Raw genomic sequence first — 22011 nt, 5'->3', positions numbered from 1 at the left:
AGAAAGCGTTTCGTCATCACGCAACGTACGACGTGTATACTCTTCACAGCCAATGAAATCATTGTTATCAACGCGTTGTTATGGAGCTCGTTGAGTTTGGTTTGAATCGCAAAAAAAATCTGCAACTTCCGCTTCTTTCTTCTCTATAAATAACACGAGTTTAAAGTTAAATAAGTATTACTTCTTAAAGCATGTCCTCTTCAGACCGACTTGAGGCATTACGACACCGTAACAAAGACTTATTGAACCAGCTGCATGAGCAGAGAGGGAAACTGGAGCGACTGAGAGGGTGCAGTCAAAGCCGCAAGAGGGAGAGAGAGGACGAGGCTGAGAGGAGAGAGCCTGCAGAGCTCTTCATCCTGACCAGCGGTGACCTCGCTCCAGCCAGGGCAGCTCTCAACAAACCTACAGTGAGATTTGCAGGTAATAAACTGTCTTTTTAATGAAGCCAAAGGTGCTGACGTTTCAAGATTTAAAAATCTCTGCACTTAACTATTGCGCAATATTGGCTACAACATGAATAGATACAGATGCAACATAAATAATGTCCCCACACGAACTCAAAGCTTGTACGCATGACCCCAAAGTGTGGTTTTTACGCTGGATTTTATAATCGCCCATTAAATTGAAATATAAATCTAAAAATTAAATAAATTCTAAATAACCAACCCAATGTCCACCTGCTCGCTTTTTCTCAACTGGAGTACGTGGCAAGGAGAAAGCTTGCATTAAACAGTGAAATAATGTATTTCAAATCATGTATGTGCCTTGGTTTGAAAACTTATTAAACTCCATTGACAACAATGAATTCTTAAATCTCTGACAATTTTCTTTTTTTGATGTTGCACATGTGTAGTTCATTTAGGCTGTACATCTCTTAACACTTCAGTGAAAGCCTGATCTTTGACTGAGAAATCTGTTTTCATGTTTCCCAATCAGATGAATGTGAGAATCAAATAGGAGTCCAAGGCAATAGATCAAGATCATGTTTGACCCCCAAACACAGCAGAGAGACAGCTGACCGTAGACCTGTAACAGCATCAGACCATTTGAGAAGCAGTGACAGACCTCCTCAAGTGCACGACAGGCTGCAGGACAAAAGGCCAACTAGCACTGAGTCCTGTCTAAGAAGACAACACGAGGAACCGGTAAGAAGAGAAACCAATGAAAGCCTACCGCTACCCCGACCCTGTCCCTTGAATTTCAGCTCTTACATAAAGTAATAGTCAAAACCACATGATTCAAAGGAATAATGTATTTCGCGCTGTAAAAGGAATCACCCTCAGCCACATGTCACTCACCTTTTTAATGAAACACCTTAGTTGACTTAGTTGTAATCAAGCTCATTTACAGCCCTAGTGCTCCTGTTAAAATAATAAAATGTAAATCAGCCAAATAAACGCAACCGTTTTGAGATATTTAAACTTTTTTGATGTTAAAAAACTGAACAACTAAACTGTGTTGGAGGTTGTATAAATCCAGAGAAATAGTAAATGTTTCAAAAGACTACTAAACCTCAGCTACAAAAATGAGGCAATAATGTAAAACTTAAGTTTAGATCATTGAGCTTCTCAGCTTTAAAAGGGACCAGACTCTTCTACTACTGTGAACTTAATATCAAATTTGAGAAATATTTACAATTAAATTTTCCTTTGGAGACTGTTTCTAAACATTTAAATCTTTACAAAGCTATTAAAGTGCCATGAGTGAAGTCCATCAAAGCTGGATTTTAAACTCCGCTAAGCCCCTGTTTCCACTAAGCGGTCTGGTCAGAAGTGACACACTAAACAAAGATAAATGATTCCTTGGATGGTCTTCATCTCTGAGATCTTCCACGGGCTCATGCTGCGCACTGACATTAGTCATAAAAAAACAAAAAAACAAAACAACCTGAACATGACTCTCTCCAAATCCACTGGACTTTTTTAAACCTGGGCGATTCTTTCCACCAATCAACGCACTGCAGCGTGTCTAGCTGCACCGCTTAGCGTTCGGATTGGTGCGCTTAATAGGAGGATGCCAAAAAAAAAATAGGACGGTATGAATTGGTTATTCTGGAACCCTTCCCATCTTTGGACAGTGGAAAATGTTTTATTGATTCTATAAAGGTGCCCAGCTCTGTCAAGATGCACACACAGAAAACAAGAGTTTATAAACATGCCTCTATTGGACCACAGGGGGCGCTTTGGAACTATTTATTCTAACCTTGTTGTCATAAGCACATTTTAAGCTTTTATGAATGCTTTGCGAAGTCTTACTGACAGTTAATAGACCTTTTTTTTTATGTGGAGCCCTTTCTCGTTTGTTTGGTTTTTTTTGTCTGTAAAGCATTTTGTAACCTTGGTAAGAAAATGTACTTCTATTCTGTTAGTAAAAATGTTTACTGAATACCTACTGTAGCAAAGATCACTAGTTCCCCACAGGTTTCCTCCTTATTATTTTACTGCACCTCACTTCAGAACACTTCCTGGTTTCTCCCTCCTCCCTGATTGCATGTGGTTGCACTGTCACTGATTAGTTCAATTGCATTCACCTGTTCACGGCTTATTTAAGATGGCACTCCTCATCACTCACGTTTGGATCTTCACATGGGGTGGCAGTTCAGAGCTGGTAAGGTGGTTTTTCCTCATTACTGTTTTTTAGTTGTCTAGTCTACTTTAATTTTGCTTAAGTACTTTATTTCCCTTTAAAAGAAATTCTAAGTTGAACAGTCCTGTTTTAATTATTCTAATATTGTGTTATTTTGTCTTTCAGAGCTGCACCAACATTTCATGTGTTTTTTTTCTCCTGTGGTTATTATTATTATTTAACCAAATAAACCCCTTTGAACCTGCTACGGTCTCCAACTCATGCATTCTGGCAGATGCCCATGGTGACAGCCCTCTCCCCCTGAACCCCCTTCAAAACATGGTCCTTCGAGCCGGAGATTGACTGTTTACTATGGATTCCTCAACAAACAATGAGTTTTTAAGACGCTCTGAGCGTACCCCTCGCCTTCCAACTTATCTTCAGGACTATGACGTACAATATCCTCAAGTTAAAGGTGCGTCATGCCAAACTGAATGTACCCATCCGGTAACAGACCAACCACAGGAAAACACACATGAGATGCAGGACAGACTACAAGAGCTCCAGAGACATGAAACAGACGATAAATATGAAGAGCATTCTCCACATCCTGTACCAACTGATCAGACTGAACTACTGAAAGAACTGCTTGTAACTATGAGGAATGTCCAAAGTTTCATGGATAGATCGTGTACTCCATATTCCTCAAAATCCGCTTCATCCTCAAGAAATCGACCCTATGTATGTAGCGAACCAACAGTTTCTCCAGTTGATCAACAGAATGTCAGGTCTCTGGGTGCTATACCCAAACAGTACCATTCCTCCTCCTGTCCACCAGCGGTCAAGCGTCATCCTGCTGCTGTTTCTTCTGCCCTACCCCATATCCAAAATGTATCAATCCTGGATGCTGCAGTTCCTTTAACTGGTTTACCTCAACCTATCCTTTCTGCAGAAGAATTGCCAAGATCCAGCCTACCTGCCGCACCCCAAGATTGCAATCCTCAATTTCCTAGTTCTGAGCCATTGAATCCTTGTTTTAACCCTACACAGCCTCTAGTTCCCCTTTCTCCCCTGCCAGATATTTCATCCTCAGTTCTTCAGCCCCCTATATCTAGTGCTCACCAGGAGCAGAGACTCTTGGCGTCCACTGCTGGCCGAACTCATGTTTACAAAGTTGAAGGTCCATCTTTCCCCGACCTAAGAAGAGAAGATGAGCTGCAGTACAGAATGTTACGTATGGCACTAAGTAATCTCCTAGACCCCAATGAGACGGAACACTTCAAATATCACATTCTTCTCGATCATCTTAAAGTGGATCAAGCCAAAAGACTGGCACTTGCTTTCTCCTTTGCTCCTGACCCTTATACACAAGCACTCAAAGCACTGGATGAACGATATGGACAGCCGAGACAACTGGCATTGAAAGAACTTCGAAACATCATGGATCTTCCTCCCATAAGAGCTGGTGACGGCCACACTCTGGATGACTTTGCTCTTCGTGTTCAAGCACTAGTTGGTCTTCTTAGCACAATGGAAAATGAAGGACATGCTGAACTTCTCTGCGGGTCTCATGTAGATCGCCTCCTAGAAAAACTGCCAGCAGAACATTCCAGTCGTTTTAAACGCCATGTATGCCGCAATCAGGGTGTCCTAACATACGATTTACAGATGTTTTCATCCTGGTTACAAACTGAAGCCCGTTGTCAACCTAGAAAGGAAAACTCCATCCCATATCTCAATCAACAGAAACAGCCCTATAAGTCAATACCAGCCATGACAACAATTCTACATGGAATAAACAAACCCAATGAGACCAGACAATCAGAGCTCTTTCAGAAGTCTACAGCAACTTGTGCATATTGTCATTCAACAGAACACCACATCAGCAGATGTCCAGAGTTTACTGTTATGACCAAGGATCAGAAGATCAACTGGATAAAGGAGAACAGACGTTGTTGGCGTTGTGCTCGGACTCATCAATCTGTAAAGTGTGATCTAAAGAAATTCTGTGCCACCTGCAAAAGGAGACATCTGCAGATTCTCTGTGACGTAAATCAGAGAACCAACAACTTCCCTGGTCCTGCTGTCAAGACACTGTACCTCGACAGACCAGGTGACAGTAATGGTGTCCTCCTGAAAGTCGTCAATGTGATTCTCCGCAATGGTGACCGAATTTTAAAAACATGTGCTGTTCTTGATGATGGTTCACAAAGAACAATTCTGCTCCAATCAGCTGCTCAAAACCTTCACCTGGTTGGACAATCAGAAACATTATCACTGAGAACAGTTCGCCAGGATGTTGAAACTCTTCATGGTTCATCTGTCAGTTTCCAGATCTCTCCTGCTGCACACCCAGAGAAGACCTTTACCATCCAACATGCTTTCACTGCAAGCCAGTTGGCACTTTCCGACCACACTTATCCCGTACAAACCCTCCAGCGAAAATACAAGCATCTAAGAGACATTCCGCTACCATCCATGGAAAAGGCATCACCTCTACTGCTCATTGGCTCAGATCACATCCACCTCATTACTCCTACAGCTCCAATCCAGTTAGGCCCTTCTGGATCCCCTGCAGCTGTCAAAACTCTGTTAGGATGGACACTCCAAGGTCCCATCAGAGAAGTTCAGTTGCGCAATTCCTCAGCGTCTACCCAATGCTTGTTCTTGTCCATCGGATCCCCTGCAGAAGAGTTGCGCTACCATGTTGAAAAACTTCGGAAACTTGACACCCTTCCTGTACACAGTGAGAAAGTTGTCATCAGGTCAAGGCAAGACAAACAAGCCATGGAGCTTCTTGAAACGGCAACAAGAAGAATTCTAGTTAATGGTGTTCAACACTATGCCACTCCTCTTCTCAGACTAGCAAACTCACCCCTTCTGAATATACCTCAAACAGCAGTAATGTCAAGACTCCGTAACACAGAATCTCGACTATTCAAGGATCCAAACAAAGCAAGCTCATACTGTGAGCAAATTTCAAAGCTAGAGGAAGCTGGATATGTGGTGAAGCTGACCCCTGATGAAGTTTACAACACCAAAGAAGCTTGGTATATTCCTCATCACAATGTTACTCACAATGAAAAGGATCGGATTGTTTTTGATTGTTCATTCACTTTCCAAGGACAATGCCTTAATAAATATCTCTTACCTGGACCTATCCTGGGACCATCCCTCCTTGGTGTGCTACTACGCTTCAGACAACATGCTGTAGCAATAAGTGGAGACATTAAAGGCATGTTTCACCAAATCCGCCTCCTGCCCCAAGACAAGCCCCTTCTTCGATTCCTCTGGCGTGATATGAAAAAGGATGTTCCTCCAACAGTGTATCAATGGCAAGTTCTTCCTTTTGGTACCACCTGTAGTCCCTGCTGTGCGATTTATGCCCTGCAAACCCATGTGAAAGATGACCATCAATCAGACAAAGACGTGCTGTATTCAGTAAACAAATGCTTCTATGTCGATAATTGCTTGCAAAGTTTTCCTTCAGCTGTGGAAGCTCGGACCCTCCTTGATAAACTAAGAGCCACTCTCTCAGCAGGAGGCTTCGACCTCCGTCAATGGGCAAGCAATGATCCTAATGTCATCAACCACTTACCTGCAGAAGCAAGGTCTGAAAGCAGTGAACATTGGCTGTCTGAAGAAAGGGCTGATCCCCCGGAGCGCACGCTTGGACTGCTCTGGAACTGCAAACCTGACCGATTTGGTTACAAATTCAAGTCTGTGGAGACACACCTCATAACCATGCGGCACATCTATAGAGTCTTGGCACATCTGTATGACCCTTTAGGTTACCTCCTACCTTTCACAACTCGTGCAAAACTCCTGGTTCAACAACTGTGGAGGAAAGAGAGGGATTGGGATGATCCCCTCCTTCCACATGACATTCTTACAGCTTGGAATTCCTGGGAGCAAGAACTACAACACCTATCTCAAATCACCTTTCCTCGCTGTTATACTTCCAAGAAGATGGATACAACAGAAACAATTCAAGACATCCACATCTTTTGTGATGCTTCTGAACAAGCCTACGGAGCGGTTGCATATTTGCGATCAGAGGATTGTAAAGGCCAAGTGGAGCTGAGTTTCATACTCGCTCGTTCCCGTGTCTCGCCAAAACGGCAGCTGTCAGTGCCGAGACTGGAACTATGTGCAGCATTATCCGGTGCTCACATCTGTGACCTATTAAGAAAGGAACTGACACTACCAATAAACAACATAACACTTTGGACCGATTCAACAACTGTCCTTCATTGGCTGCAGGCAGACTCCTGCCGATTTAAAGTGTTTGTAGGAGCAAGAGTGTCGGAAATCCAAAATCTTACAAACTCACATGATTGGAATTATGTTGATTCAGCTAACAACCCCGCAGACGATGTTACAAGAGGCAAATCCTTGCAAGAAATCCTCAGTCCTGGCAGATGGACAAATGGGCCATCATTCCTGTATGAATCATCAGAAAATTGGCCCAAGCTCAAATCTGCAGAACTGGATAGTGATCAAACAGAGTTGAAAAGGTCTCACTTTTGTGGTGTTATCAACGCGATTGCTGATGCTTCTAATGGTAATAGCTTCAAGACTTTTCAAGAGCTTCTTGATGCCACCGCCAAAGCTCTCTCTGTTCCAACATCTGGAAATCCATCAGCAGCTGACTACCTGAAGGCAGAACAGGAAATTCTGCGTAACGCACAGTTGGAAAGCTTTGGTGAGGACCTAGTTTGTCTTCAATCAAGTAAACCCCTTCCCTCACATAGTCGCTTACTTTGCCTATCCCCTGAGCTCTGTAGAACCTCTGGACTCATTCATGTGGGAGGGCGATTAAGACAAAGTCATCATCTCGAATCTGTATCGATGCATCCAATTCTACTTGATCCTACTCACTATATCACAGGATTGATCATTCAAGATTATGATGAGAAATTACACCACACTGGTTCAGAAAGACTCTTTGCTGAGATACGTCGAAAGTATTGGATCTTGAGAGGACGAGAAGCAGTGAGAAAACATCAGCACCGCTGTGTATCATGTCAGAAGTGGCGTGCAAACCCAATCATCCCAAAAATGGCTGACTTGCCTGCTGCTCGTCTCAGGCTTCTTGAACCGCCTTTCTATTCCACTGGAGTAGACTGTTTTGGTCCATACAATGTCAAGGTTGGCCGCAGATGTGAAAAGAGGTGGGGTTTAATATTCAAATGTCTCACAACCAAATGTGTACATCTCGACCTCGTCAATAGCTTGGACACTGACTCTTTCCTGATGGCTCTTCGAAGATTCACCTCCCGAAGAGGAACGCCAAACGAGATCTTGTGTGATCAAGGAACCAACTTCAGAGGAGGAAACAAGGAATTACAGGAAACCTTCAACAACCTCTGTCCCACTCTCCAATCGGCACTAGCTAAAGGGAAAATTGACTTCCGTTTCAATCCACCTCATGCCCCCCACTTTGGTGGAGTTTGGGAACGTGAAATACGTTCAGTCAAGAATGCTCTAAAGACGACCATTGGTGCACAGATGGTCACTGAAGAGGTTCTGAGAACAGTCCTAATTGAAATAGAAGGAATCCTTAATTCTAAACCACTTGGCTATGTATCTTCAGATATCACAGATGTTGATCCAGTCACCCCCAACCTTCTTGTTATGGGACGACATGATGCATCACTCCCTCTGGTATCCTATCCAGATTCTGAACTCCTCAGTCGACGGCGTTGGCGCCATACACAGATACTGTCCGATCATTTCTGGAAACATTTCACTAAATCCTACCTACCATCACTACAACCACGGCAGAAATGGAAAAGGGACAAACCAGAGTTGAAGTTGAACTCTGTCGTTATGATCCTTGATCCCCAACTACCAAGAGCTCTTTGGCCAGTAGGAGAAGTGACCCGGCTTATCCCAAGTAAAGATGAACTCATTAGGGCAGCTGAAGTTCTAGTAAAAGGAAAGACCTATATCAGACCAGTTGCAAAACTAATCCCACTTCCTGCCATTCCTGAGGACGTTGTTTAGTGATCTTTTTATTTATTTATATTTCTCTCTAGAAATATGGGGCGATTGTAGCAAAGATCACTAGTTCCCCACAGGTTTCCTCCTTATTATTTTACTGCACCTCACTTCAGAACACTTCCTGGTTTCTCCCTCCTCCCTGATTGCATGTGGTTGCACTGTCACTGATTAGTTCAATTGCATTCACCTGTTCACGGCTTATTTAAGATGGCACTCCTCATCACTCACGTTTGGATCTTCACATGGGGTGGCAGTTCAGAGCTGGTAAGGTGGTTTTTCCTCATTACTGTTTTTTAGTTGTCTAGTCTACTTTAATTTTGCTTAAGTACTTTATTTCCCTTTAAAAGAAATTCTAAGTTGAACAGTCCTGTTTTAATTATTCTAATATTGTGTTATTTTGTCTTTCAGAGCTGCACCAACATTTCATGTGTTTTTTTTCTCCTGTGGTTATTATTATTATTTAACCAAATAAACCCCTTTGAACCTGCTACGGTCTCCAACTCATGCATTCTGGCAGATGCCCATGGTGACAGCCCTCTCCCCCTGAACCCCCTTCAAAACACCTACCACACATCAAATATTCTGCTACACGACTTTGTTTTTGCAGAGGGAGGAGTGGAGTCGGGTCAAATCTCCGGTTGATGGATGTGAAGAGATGTGTGCGTCTGACAGGCGTCATTTGCAGCCTCTGCTTGGATACGACTGGATAGCAGGTAGGCCTCATCAGTCTGTCTGTTTCATACACACAGTCATCTCATGCAGCCCTAACACGTCATGTCTGTTCACTTATAGGAGTCCTCGACACTGAAGACTCCTCGATTGAGCGCTCTGACGCTTTCTACAATGACCTGCGCATGTTTCGATCGCTTAACAGTGACGAGTGTGTCCGCATCTCACAAGCAGAGTGAGTGCTTCACACTTAATTGCTCTTGTGGCTCAATGTGTGTGTTATGTTTACCGATGATAGCTGATGGGTCTTTTCTCCTCCTAGATTTTCAGAGGAGAGCCCTTCAGTCCCGCCACCTCTAACTGACAGCGATGACCCAGAGGCTAATGTGGATACTCACCAGTGTAAGATTCTCTACCCTCATTTGTCTTTTTATGAAATCTGATGTATTGCTCATGTCTGCTTGTTCACCTTTATTTTCCCAGGTACTTTCTCCTACAGGATAAACAGCAGACTGTTCCCGGTGCCTCTGCACTCTCAAGAATGCTGCCCGGTTTGCAAAAAGCACAAGTCCTCCCACCCTCACACGACTGCTGAACCAGCGCTCATCAGGTAATAATGATGTGACCTTTGAATGCATGTTATCCCCCCACAATAACAGGTCATCACTATTACACAAACGTTTTCTAAATTGTAAATAAATGTATCTACTGAAGATGTTTCCATTTTGAGATAGAATGATGCATCATCCATTCAGCCATATAGACCACAACTTAAATTCTAAACAATCCAAAAAAGTTTGAATCTGTGAGAAATCCTCTTGGTCCGATTATTTGGGGCTTTCAACTGATTCAAAAGTATTTTCTCTTCATTTTCAATTCATACGAACAAAAAATATTTTCTTATCTTCCTATCCTCAGCATTGCACCTCTGAAGAACATGTAAACAGTCTCTCAAAATGTTTTGCTTTTCTTTCTAAGGGTCAGCATCCCTCGCACTACCCTCTTGCCACCTTACAAACACAAAGCTCATCGACGATGCAGCTTTGACCCTTCAGACAGTTTGGGGTTACCATCAGTGAGTAAGCCATTCCTCTGCGAGACAGTTTATGACTGCTAATCTGTGCTATTTTTATTCGTTTGATTGTTACAAATTGTCGTTTAACCACTTTGTTTGATTTAAACGGATATTTGGATTTGTCTCTCTTGTACAGCACTGTCTCTCTGCTTGGTCAAACAAAGGTCAGAGCACGCTGCTTCCACCCAGCAGCCTCGACCTGAGGAGCAGTCTGGACAAAAAGAGCTCCACCCAGTTACTATTAGAGGTGAGATACCGCATGCTGTGACATCTTTTTTTTTTCTTTTACAAAATAAAACTGTAAATATTGTTTGTTTGTTTGTTTGCTTTTTACCTACTGTAAAAAGAAAATCAAAGGTGGAACTAAGCAAAGAATATTGACAATACCTCTGTTGCTTGAAGTGTCCCCATAAGTATCTGTTGAACCAATAACAAGGTCTTAAAACTGACCAAGATAAAGAATGTACCGTAAATTCCGTACTATTGAGCGCACCTGGATATAAGCCGCACCGGCTAAAAATAAGTAAATAAATGTATTTGTACATATATAAGCCGCACTTGATTATAAGCCGCAGGTGTCCACGCTATAACAAGAGGTATTTACACAGACGTAGGCTACCGGTAACATCCGCAAATACTGTAGCGTCCGTACGGACGTTAAAGGAGCGTTCAAATATTAATAACTTTTAATAACCCGATCACTGTCGGCCGTGACCACGCCGTTTACAGCAGAGAGCAACACATAACTTGCCGTAACAATCCAACTCTCTCCCCCAGCGTTCTCTCATACAGCCACTCAACACCATAGACTGTAAACACGTTCGCGCTGGTGCATTCACTGACTCTCCACATAATCGGAATTATGAACACATTATCAACTACTGACTTTACAACATGAACTGTTACAATACGAAGCCTAGCCGACGGTGTCTGTAACACGGCTGATGAAAAAGATGACCATAATATATTTCACAAGAAAAAGTCCATCCATTCACTGCCTCAGAATGACTTCATTACTCACTTCCTCAGTCTCTGTTGTCGCTGTCAGTGTCATCTTAACGTGCAGCAGCTCTGTTAGCTTCTTTGACAGCCAGGTCGATCGCCTTTAACTTGAAAGCTACATCATATGCATTTCTCCGTGTGTTTTCCATCATGAGGGTGCGTGCATGAAGCGCAAAATGACTGATATTAAGATCCGACGTGACGAAGTCAAATGTTTTTGCGGCAGAAGCTCATTGTCCCCCATAAAAAATCCATGCATTAGCCGCACCGGAGTAGAAGCCGCAGTGCTCGAAGTGTGAGAAAAAAGTAGCGGCTTATAGTCCGGAATTTACGGTAGTTTTTATTAGCGCCCTACCAATAAGGATCAATGGGGCTGATACCGATGCTAAAATACAGATGTCGATATATTGAGCAAGATTTTTTTCTTACATCTATTCTATCTTAAGAGATAGAAATATATAGATATACAAAGACATTAAATACATTGATCCCTCATATGCAGTTATCGAACACTTGGGAAAAGACATATAAAGAAGACAGGATTGTCGTTTTATTTTACAGTTCAACAAAAGCTTTTATTGGCCAACAGTGCACTGAAACACTGATTTACAATTCGGTCAGGCTCTAGTTTTAATTAACAGTATTAATAATTACACCAGTGCTTTAGTTTCTTCAACATGTCTTCTGTTTTCACTCTGATAATAGTAGTGTAAAACCTGCCCGAGAAGCGGGTTGACATGTTCAAACATGACAGGGGGGAGAAAAAAATAAAATAATAATTGTTGTACCTTTTGATCACATACAATCTCAATGTGTATATGTTTTTTTTAAAATATATTTTCTCAGGATTTCCCTGAATCTAAAAAGTCCAGTAACCAGGTGTGTGACCAGATCTCAGATGTCTCCCGCTTGGCTCGCCACAAATTCCAACACTCATCTCCTAAAAGGAAACTGGGAGTTAAGTCTTACCCTTTGTACTGACAGGTTGTCAGCATCTGATTTATGGAATTCAGCTGTTCCCCTGAACCTTCATGATGACTTCCTTTTTAAGTATTTGAAAAGCATTTTATTGATTTATTTTTTAATGTTAAAATTACAGTAATATCTGCTGTAAATGTTAAAAGTAGAGTTGATAAGACAACAATTTGAATTGAGAATGCCAGACTGCGTTGACATCTGTGAGAATAGGAATTTGAAACTGGAGATTATGCATAATCAGCAGAAAATTAAATGCTAGATTTTAGCATTTATTTCCTGTTGTAACAAATTTAGACACCAAATGTGACAGTCAGCAGCCTCATGCACATGAGAAGAAAATCACAACGTTGGGCCACAATGGAAGACTAAAGGCCATGAACACACACAGCATTGAGGAAGTCTTTGTGAATCGTCTCTGTTACTCAGACGTAACTTCATGTTTCCTTTCCAGCTCTTTGCTGTGACTCCTAATTCACTTCTGCTTTCTACTTCCTTTGCCGCTTCCTTAAAACAGGACGGCAAACTTTGTAGAGCCAGACCTTGGGGCCACTGTCAATGCAGAGGTTGTTTTTCACAAGAAACCACAAAGAGCTCTGTGTCACATTCTGAAACAGTTCCACCTATGACACTTCAGTTTTTCCACTTTGTGTCTAAAACATTTGAGGACACGAAAACGTGTAAGTGCATGTTCAATAAAATGAACTGAATTATTTTGAATGACGTTTTTAGTTAATGTCTTGTTAAGGAGGGGCAGATTACATGACCTTACTCTTCTTTCTGCTCCTTTTCATTCAAGATCTGAGATTTTATGTCTGTATTAAATTGTATTGTTTGTTCGATGAAGGAAATACATCTACAAATAAATAAATGTTGATATATTTTGTGTTCATGTTAAAAAATACCATATCGGATTTTTTGGTTTCAAAGCGTTACGTCCCCCGCTGCTGCTATCTGTCGACCACACTGTTGCTTTTTTTTCCACAGATATCCGATTCTATCACACAGGAGTGAAACTTTGTGTTAGATCAGATTTGTGAAACTAAGTTTGAGTTTAACACTTTTTTTTTCTTTTCTCAAAGACAATCTACCTCTGAAATCATTCTATCATATGATCTTTTATTTTAATTGTCTGTACTTTTTAACTTTTCAACTTGGGACTATGACAGTCTACAGTGAAAACTGAGTTAATGAGCTGAGGCACAGAAACAATAAAGCCTTTGCTTTGATCTGATGTTGAAGTCGGACCACAATTACATTTTTCTGAAATGATAACCTGTGATTTGTTTTTCAAAGCAAAATAAATCACTGAAGTCTAGATGATTAGCACTCTTTTATTCTGTTTTCCATTTTGAGCTAAACCCTGATCATTTTTAAAACGCATACTGCACTTTTTAAATCTCAGCAGTCATTGCTCTCTGTTTCATACCATACAAGAATTGTACGGCATAGTAGCTGGGGGGGCATGTTTAACTCCAATCCTCAGCTTCTGAATGTTAATAAACATTTTTCCAAAAAGTTATCTTCAAAAACGAGAAAACATTGAAGAGAATCTCAAACAATTAAAAGCGGTTTCCTGTTAGCTGTATATTTTGTTGTCTTAGTATTGTTCAGGTAAAAGTACAGAGGAGAAAAACCTGTGATGCTTTACTGTATGTAACTGGGCCGTACTTTTGGAAATGACGCGACAGAAGATCACAGTGAGTGTACACAATCAGCGCAGTCAGACATTAAAGTAGGGCAAGTCGAAAATAAATAATGCTAAGACCTTCCATAAATGTTCAATTTCCTGAAGTCACATTTATCCTTAGACACAGACTGAAGGTGTTTCATTAAAAATCATCCTCTGAATGACTTGATTAGACTAATTTACTCACACAAGTACATTGCTTCTACTTCTGTGCTTTGAGTAATGCGGAGTATGTGGGAGGGGGAACTCTATTGTGAAATGTCAACGTCTCATGCAGGAACAAACAAAAGACAACTGGCCAGCACGTACTGTACAGAACAGAACAGAAATAGAAAGAAGACAGTTTCACCTGTTGAATAACTCTTGACCTTTTGTTCAAGGCTTACACCGTGTAGTTGAAGGAATGAGAGACAGGAGTGTTTTCATTTCTTGATATAAATTTTAATGACACTGGTTTAAACTGCATGTTGATGTTTAGAGAAAAAGACAAAACATCGAAGAAGACCTGCGAAGGCTTAGCTTAAATACATTACAATACAATCTCACAATAAGCAGAGGCCGACCCTCATTTTATCTCTTTTTTTTGTTTTCATCCACACAGTTACAGAGAAACAAACCTTGGCCTGTGGGTTAGGAATGTGGAGCAACAAGACCTTTATTATCTAACTATCCGCTACAGTATCCTGTCACAGCAAAGGCGGCTCAGGCAACATAGATCAAGCAGCTCTTAAAAAAAAAAAAAAAAGACTCTTTGTGAACGTGTTTGTCATCCTGACTAAAGCAGTTGCTGATTGTTGTGAGAGACTGAACTGCATTTGGACTTTTTCTGTATATAAACAGGAATAGAAATTGAATGAGTTCACTTCCTGTTTTCTTAGGAGCTTCATCGTTTTTACTATAAAATTTGGTGCAGCACATTGGTCACTTAACATAAAAATAAAATTTCCCCATTGGAGATCAATTAAGTAAATCTTCTAATAACTGGCATAAACCACTCAGAAAGGGAACTATGCAGATATACTTACTTTAAGTCAAATAAAAAAGGCATACGGAACTATTTACCTGTCTGTCAAGGGTTTCAGCTATTACATTTTTTGTATTGGGGTATGTTTTGGATGTAATGTATTTGACCGCACAGCACTTTGGTCCACCATGGCTGTTATATCTAAAGTTGACTTGACTGGGTCAAGTGTTTGGCTTTAGATTTAAAGAATATCCTGAAGTTCCAAATTGAATTAGCAAAGGTGACATGCAATAATGTATTCATTGTGACATTAAGTTGCTGCATTAATATGAAGATAACATGCTGTAAAGGGTTTAGTGTGCAAGTATTCAAACAGGGAAATAACATTGTATCACCTTTTGTTTTCGATCACACTTAGCCAAAAAAATAAAAAATACATCAAATGATTCAAGACATGGCTTCATCTCACTCTTACCTCACAGGGTATTTTTTTCACATCAGAGCTGAGAATGTGTCTGATGCCTGCCCGCTTGTTTCCTTCCTCCAAACACTCGACTGAGTTCAAGGAAATCACTCCTGTTTTCACACACCGCCGGACCGCCTTTTTAAAATGATCAGTGCTGTACGCACGCTGTTGGCTGTATCCTCTACGTTTTAAAGAAGCAATGAAGGACATACTTATTCTGCTGGTTCTGCTGAACATCCGAACTCCGACGGTATGTTTGTGTCTGTCTGTCTGTCTGTCTGTCTGTCAGCATGTCGTGCATATTTGCACGTGCATAGTCTTATCAGGATCTGCTTAGGTATGTGGCAGTGATTGGTTTCACCCGATATAAAACTGCTTAAACACAAAGAAAGATAAAAGTTTAGGTTTAAAGTTTATAAGCAACACTCATTTTTTAACCTTAATTTACTCTCAAAAGTTCATCTTTTTAATATATTTCGGTTAGGGAAACGTCTGTCACCTCTCATGGGTTGAAAAATTGAGACTACTGTTTTTGTTTTTTGTTTGTTTTTTTTATACTTATTTCCTGTATGATGCCCTGAGCTTTATAATTGTTACTGTATTGTCTTACTGTATGGATCTAAAACATCATTGTGCTGAGGTGACTCTTATGAATATTCAGTTTCAGTCACTTGATTTCAGATACAGTTTCCGAAGGAATGACTCATTGTTCAGACTTTCGGTTATGAAATAATGCCCCAAATTACTTTCTACTGACCTCCAGTTTCATTTTAAAATTTCTGCTAAAGAACATGAGTAAGTTTTGGCCTGCAGCCAGGAGAGAAAAGGTCTGTAAATGATAAGAGCTTCACAGAGGTTCCACCCTCTCATCACATCACCTGTTGCTGGTGGCCATACCACAAAACAAGCATATGCCTCATAACTGAGGGCTTCGAGGTTAACATCTCTACTTCCTGTTATACAAGAAATACAGTGCTGTCAGCATATTTCGCGTTTTGCTTGTAATTGGAAGGCAAGTGCACAGGACAGGTGTGTCGTCACCCATGCACTGTTTCACATCAGCACATGATATTTGGTTGGTGAAAGGAAGGGTTGCACCTGCATGATGCATTTATGCAGAACCCACAGCCTGAATACTTGAAAAAAAAGAGCCCCACAGAGAGGAGAGATACTGTAGGGGTGAAATCCACCTCTTCAAACTCAGAACAAAGGCCACCTGTTGAGAAGGTCTCAGATCAGGCCAGCAGCATTACCAGACGGGAAAAGATGGGTGCAAGTGTGGTTGGTCTGGTTCGACTTAAAAATCTTGTTTCAACAAGCCTGTGTCAGCCTATGAAAACATAGATGGTTATAAAATTACTTTTTTTTTTTTGTTATCGTTAGAAGGTACATAACCAGTTAAAGTTTTGGTGTGATATAAAAGCTGGCTACAAACTCCCTCTTAAGTCATTTTAAAACCTCTTTTTCTTAACGTGCAATCCCCGACAGAGTCTCTTCAGCTCATATCTATCAGGGGATTAGTAAATACATATATGCTTTCTCGAAAAAACACCCAAAGTTTCATCTCTCTTTTCAACAGGTATGCTCTCAGGCCTATCGGCCAGACTCTGGAAAGTGTCGGCACCCAACAGGAGAATACCTGTCAGACAACTCGAACCTGTGCTGCAAGAGGTGTCCTCCTGGTAGGTGCAGAGAATCACACAAAACTGTCTCAGTACTGACTTAGAAGTACAACAGAAGTCAGCTGATGACACAAGTTGTGAAAATGTTGCTAAAGCTTGGGCGTGAAGGTGTGATGATTAAAACACAACACCTACTGCAGTTGATGATTATCATTTATCACGATCATTGGCAACACAGCAGCTGACATATGGCTTATTTATACAATATGTCTAAGCAATACATCCATGCACGACTGCATTGTGGATATGCCAAAATAGATGTTAGCCACAGTCACAGTCTATTGTTAGTCTAAACTCACTGAAGAGCACCACAGTTTGAGAAAGTACTCAAAGTACATGCAGAAGACTCATTTGTGAATGGTGTCGTGTGTGTCTTGTGTGCTTGAATTACTTATTAGTAATTTATACTGTTTTTTCCTTTCCACTTTATTTGTAATACATTGCCACTGACAAGTTTCCCTTTTTGTTTTATGTCACTATGACTTTATTTTTTATTTTTTTGTTGTCACAACTGCCAATTTACTTCTGCTAGGTCGAACTACCGATGATTTTGTCTTTTCAACTCCTCTTAACAGATTATGGATGGATTAGGAAAAACTCTGGCTGACATTTTTAGTTCCTGCTGACTCAGTATGAAACGTCTTTAGTTGCTGATCTTGTGAAACATGAAGAAGTTCTTTTTTTGTAAAGCAGTGCTACTTTTTTTTAAATCACAATAAGTATCAGTAAAACAACATTAGATAAATCTGCTACCGAGTCTAATTTAACCCTGTGTGGCTGCTTAGCTAGCATAGGCCTCCTTGTTCATATTTCCAAACTACAGCAACTTTAAAATGTAAAGGCAATTAGTCTGTCAAATGTACCACTATCACTGTGTAAAGCTTTGGGATTGCAAGAAAAAACATTTTAAACTTTGAAAGATGACATTATTTCTATGAATGAAGGCGAATGTTATTCTCAGTTGAAGCAGTGCCATGTGCGAGCATTAGCCTTGGGAGCTGACTGGAACAAATTTGGTTAGGAGTTCTAGTTGGGGTCAAACACCCTCATCCTCTGGCATCCTAACTCTGTGAAGGTCCTGGAATGGCAACACCGATTACGCTACAACTGGCAAAACAGTTAAGTTTACTGGGCCTGTTTATGTCGGTAACATTACGAAAGAAAAGTCTCATATCATTTTAAGAGGAGGGGGTTTGTATGTTGAAACAGGCTACACTTTCTTAAGAGAAAACAAGAAAAAGAACGTGTGTTATTGTCACTTTAAGAGTTAATGTTGAGTATTTAGCTGTAAAATAAAATGCTAATTTTTGCTATAGATTAGGATGGAAAATGTTTTTCTTTGCTAACCTCCAGGTTTCCCCTTTATTTCCACCTTATGGGTGGCCTTGTTCACATTATCAAGGGAAATGTGTGAGTAATACTGTGACATTTTTCAATCTTCACATTTTTGTCTGTTGGTGGAAATCAGGTCGCTTCTCTGCGGATATAATAAACGTGAAATTTACAGTAACTATATGGATTAATAAGGATTATAATGTATTTAAAAACAGGACAGCGACTGAAACAAGAATGTTCTGACACTACTGACACAGTGTGTGAGCCATGTCCAGCAGAACAGTACATGGAGGGAAGAAACTACTCTCCAAACTGCCGATCCTGCAAAAAATGCAAAGCAAGTAAGAAGCTTCCCTTCAAATGTCTGTAAAAAAAATAATGTTCAATACTTTGTTTTATTCTCGAAATGAACTTGCCTTCTAAGCTAAACGTCCCCTTCACCAAACACAGATAAAGGTCTACAGTATGCCCTCAACTGCTCTTCAACTGTGAATTCAAAGTGTCGGTGCCAACCCGGGATGTTCTGCACCATGGACTATGAAGAGCCATACTGTGGAGAGTGTAGCATTTACAGATTATGCAAAGCTGGTTATGGAGTGTCTGTGCCAGGTATGCACCTGATATTTTTTAACGATATCTATTTTTAAACGTTTATTTGATTTTACAGATGCTGTGAACAACTGGGTTCCTCTTAGCTTTTTTTTTTTTTAAATCGAAAGATTACAACATTTGACTATGACTAAAGGGCCCATTTCTGTAGTTACTCTGTGACATGATTAAAAAGTAAAGACTTATTTCAAGAGATTATAAAAAAGTTTGTTACTAAAAAACAAGTTTCGTTTTCTTGACTCAGGGACCGCAGTTAACGTTACGGAGACCTCAAAGATGAGTGTCTGGTATATTCGAGCAAACCTCATTTGAGTCATTAACATCATTGCCTCTGACCCTAACCACACTCTGAACAGTGAATTTAAAATATTTCAATTGGAATATGGAGCTGAATCCTAGACCAAAGCACGTTAAGGGCCTCTAATTTTTCAAAAAGGCATCCATGAATCGCAATTTGTTTTTTTCTTGGTTTTAAAATAACTGACCTACGATCCTGAGATAATCTAAAACGACATTAACAGCCATCACAGCTGTTTGCATCTGTAGTTACCATTTATTTTATTCTTAAATATTTTTCTGAAGAGAGAGAATTAAAGTTTTAATGTTGCAAATGTAGGTATTTCCTATTGACAATCAATCTGTCAAAGTTTTTTTTAATTTTATTTAACTATTTGATCAAACCAAATGCATAAAACCATCATAAACGTTGTGAAGAAGGCTGAATATAAACCCAGTAACATCAAACTTGGATTAATCCTTACCCTCAGATGTTACCTCTATTGTGTATTATAAACTTGAAATTAAATGTAATGACTGATGGTGAAATGTTTTAAAATGACAACATGCTGTTTTCAGGTACGGCTGTCTCAAATGTGAGGTGTGCACCCTGCCCAGAAGGGAAGTTTTCTGATACAGTCTCTTCCACTGACCATTGTTTGCCTCATACAAAGTGAGTGAAGGATAGTCACATCTGTACACAGCTGTTTGGGAGATCAGATTTTTTGTACCCTTCTCTCTCTTTTGTCTCTCCAGCTGTCATGGAAGGGCTACTGTTAGAAAAGGAAATGCTACCTCAAACACTGTGTGTGAACCTGAGCCTCAAACCTCACAGAAACCCAGTGACTTAGAAGTTGTGTTGACAAGTACAAGACCGATGAGCACGACGAGCAACATCGCAGCAACCTCACACTCCAAGGATCCACGAGGGCCGACTGACCCCACACCATCTAACAACCTGACGTCTCCAGAGGCAGTTTTCAATCACTCAACCAAAAGCCCCCCACGAGGCACACTCTCTGAAAGTACACTGGGTAGGGGGACAGATTTTTTTTTTTTTTGAAGTCATGATAAGAAAAATGTGCATTTAAAATTCCCCTCATCTGCTTCTGATCCGTGTCTCTGTTTACCTTTCTGTAAGCTGCAGTCATTGCCACCGTCTCTGGATTGATACTTCTTTTCATCTCAGTAATGCTGGTGTGCCTTTGGAAAACAAACAGTAACAAAGGTAACCGCATTAATCATGCTGGTGTAAAACCCTGATTGTATCTCGATTCTTTGAGTCCTCTAGTTGAAAATAAGAACAATAATAATGTTGACTAATTATGGTCATTATCTGGAGCAGTGTCTTACATTACTCACCTTCACTGCATGTTCGCTCTGCTTTTCCGCCCAGATGCTGCAACCTTTCATCCTAAAGTAGATGCAAATGGAAATTGTGAGGCTGGTGATAAAGTAAGTCTCCTTTTGCTTTGCTTTTTGAACACCAATCAAAAGACGTTATCAGTGTAGTATAAAGCTAACCTTGTTGTGTCTTCATACAGCAGACCAAAGAGGGTTATCCAGGGGAAACCCAGCTGCTCTCCTTTACAAAAGATTCACCAGAACAGCAGCTTCTGCTTGAGAAAGGACAAGCCTTCAATGACCAGAATCAGTATAGTGACAACACCCGATTTTTAACCAGACCATGTGGTTGTAGCAGCGAAGAGTCCATCGGGCCTCTGCAGTCCATCGGGCCTCTGCAGTCCATCGGGCCTCTTCAGTCCTCAACATGTCTCCACGATCCACACTCTGCTCTGTCGGAGCCCCTGTCTTTACTTTCCATGACAGACCCGGACTCTTCACAGACCAGCATTGCCACGCAGGCCTCCCCACAGCCCACCGCAACCAGCCCCCAGGTTAATGTGAACATCACCTTCAACATAGGAAATGGCTCTGCTGGAACACCTTCTGTCATGCCCGCAGAATTGATTCAGAAGGACTGTAAACCTCCATTTGGAGAGGAAGAGACGTCATTAAGCATCCCACAGCAAGAGGCTGGAAAAACAACACTCATGTCAGAGCAAGAGAGTGAAAGTTACAGTACATGAAGGAACATTTGTTTTCTCCTTTGCGTCTTCATAAAGAACTATAAAAACAATCTAAAGGACTTCAAGTCACACCTGTAGGTCATGGCCTCTTTTATCGAAGACAACAAGACAGTTAACATTTATTCTGTTTCCTATATCTTAGTCCTTCACTTCCAGTGTGTATAAAATGTGTATAGAAATAACTGTACTGTAAATAAAAATCTGAATATTGTCTTTTTGCCCTTTATGCTGTATTGTTCTCGTTTCATGTACAGTACTTTGGTCAGCCATTGCTGTTTTTAAATGTGATTTATAATAAATGAAGTGACTAATATCCTTCACTGATGTAGTTAATTACAACCCCGGGTGCTACATTGTATATGGAACTTATACAATTGCTTATAATAAACTTTATTTTCATATAAGTATGGAGATTCTTTATCAATACAAAATGCAAATACTACTTTAATGCAGTTTTTTCATTGATAATCAATATTAAAAGTAAAGATGTATAGTATTTTAGAGAGAAGAAGGGCCCCTGCAGTGTTTTTTTTTGGAGGCAGTATAACTGGGGAGCCCTTTACTTCTAAAGGTATTTATTTGTTTGGTTTCAATGTTCCATGTT

The 22011-nt window shown here is 40.5% G+C and overlaps 2 protein-coding genes and 1 long non-coding RNA gene across 4 annotated transcripts; all 3 read left to right on the top strand.

Moving 5' to 3' along the window:
• Window positions 1–62: 62 nt before the first annotated feature.
• miip (migration and invasion inhibitory protein) lies at window positions 63–13015 on the top strand. Its single transcript, XM_079342131.1, has 9 exons — window positions 63–423; window positions 940–1148; window positions 9182–9287; window positions 9367–9478; window positions 9566–9645; window positions 9727–9853; window positions 10222–10318; window positions 10455–10565; window positions 12167–13015. Exons 1-9 carry the CDS (start codon window positions 192–194, stop codon window positions 12299–12301), a joined length of 1209 nt encoding a protein of 402 aa, XP_079198257.1. The 5' UTR covers window positions 63–191; the 3' UTR covers window positions 12302–13015.
• Window positions 10576–12076, top strand: LOC306822879. Its single transcript, XR_013778963.1, has 2 exons — window positions 10576–10795; window positions 11668–12076. It is a non-coding gene; the product is annotated as an uncharacterized lncRNA (long non-coding RNA).
• A 100-nt stretch (window positions 13016–13115) lies between the features above and the next one.
• On the top strand, window positions 13116–21618 carry tnfrsf1b (tumor necrosis factor receptor superfamily, member 1B). Of its 2 annotated transcripts, none has more exons than XM_079342128.1 (10): window positions 13116–13762; window positions 13846–15665; window positions 16995–17097; window positions 18648–18773; window positions 18883–19041; window positions 19897–19990; window positions 20074–20351; window positions 20459–20545; window positions 20714–20772; window positions 20865–21618. In XM_079342128.1, exons 2-10 carry the CDS (start codon window positions 15615–15617, stop codon window positions 21405–21407), a joined length of 1500 nt encoding a protein of 499 aa, XP_079198254.1. In that variant the 5' UTR covers window positions 13116–13762; window positions 13846–15614; the 3' UTR covers window positions 21408–21618. The 2 variants fall into 2 exon arrangements, with proteins under 2 accessions (XP_079198254.1, XP_079198253.1); XM_079342127.1 differs by having other exon boundaries at window positions 20862–21618.
• The last annotated feature ends 393 nt before the right edge of the window (window positions 21619–22011 follow it).

Source organism: Symphodus melops (genome assembly GCF_947650265.1).
Source record: "Symphodus melops genome assembly, chromosome: 4".
NCBI classification, from domain to species: Eukaryota; Metazoa; Chordata; class Actinopteri; order Labriformes; family Labridae; genus Symphodus; species Symphodus melops.
Note: the sequence above shows the minus strand (reverse complement) of the source record. Positions and strands in the feature narration are given on the sequence as shown.

Excerpts from the sequence above, each read along its gene's own strand:
- miip (XM_079342131.1), top strand. The coding sequence starts at position 192 with ATGTCCTCTTCAGACCGACTTGAGGCATTACGACACCGTAACAAAGAC. Across the intron at positions 9,288-9,366 it reads TGGATACGACTGGATAGCAG|GAGTCCTCGACACTGAAGAC; the intron begins GTAGGCCTCATC and ends GTTCACTTATAG. Across the intron at positions 9,854-10,221 it reads GCTGAACCAGCGCTCATCAG|GGTCAGCATCCCTCGCACTA; the intron begins GTAATAATGATG and ends TTTCTTTCTAAG.
- tnfrsf1b (XM_079342127.1), top strand. The coding sequence starts at position 15,615 with ATGAAGGACATACTTATTCTGCTGGTTCTGCTGAACATCCGAACTCCG. Across the intron at positions 20,352-20,458 it reads ACTCTCTGAAAGTACACTGG|CTGCAGTCATTGCCACCGTC; the intron begins GTAGGGGGACAG and ends CCTTTCTGTAAG. Across the intron at positions 20,546-20,713 it reads GAAAACAAACAGTAACAAAG|ATGCTGCAACCTTTCATCCT; the intron begins GTAACCGCATTA and ends TTTTCCGCCCAG.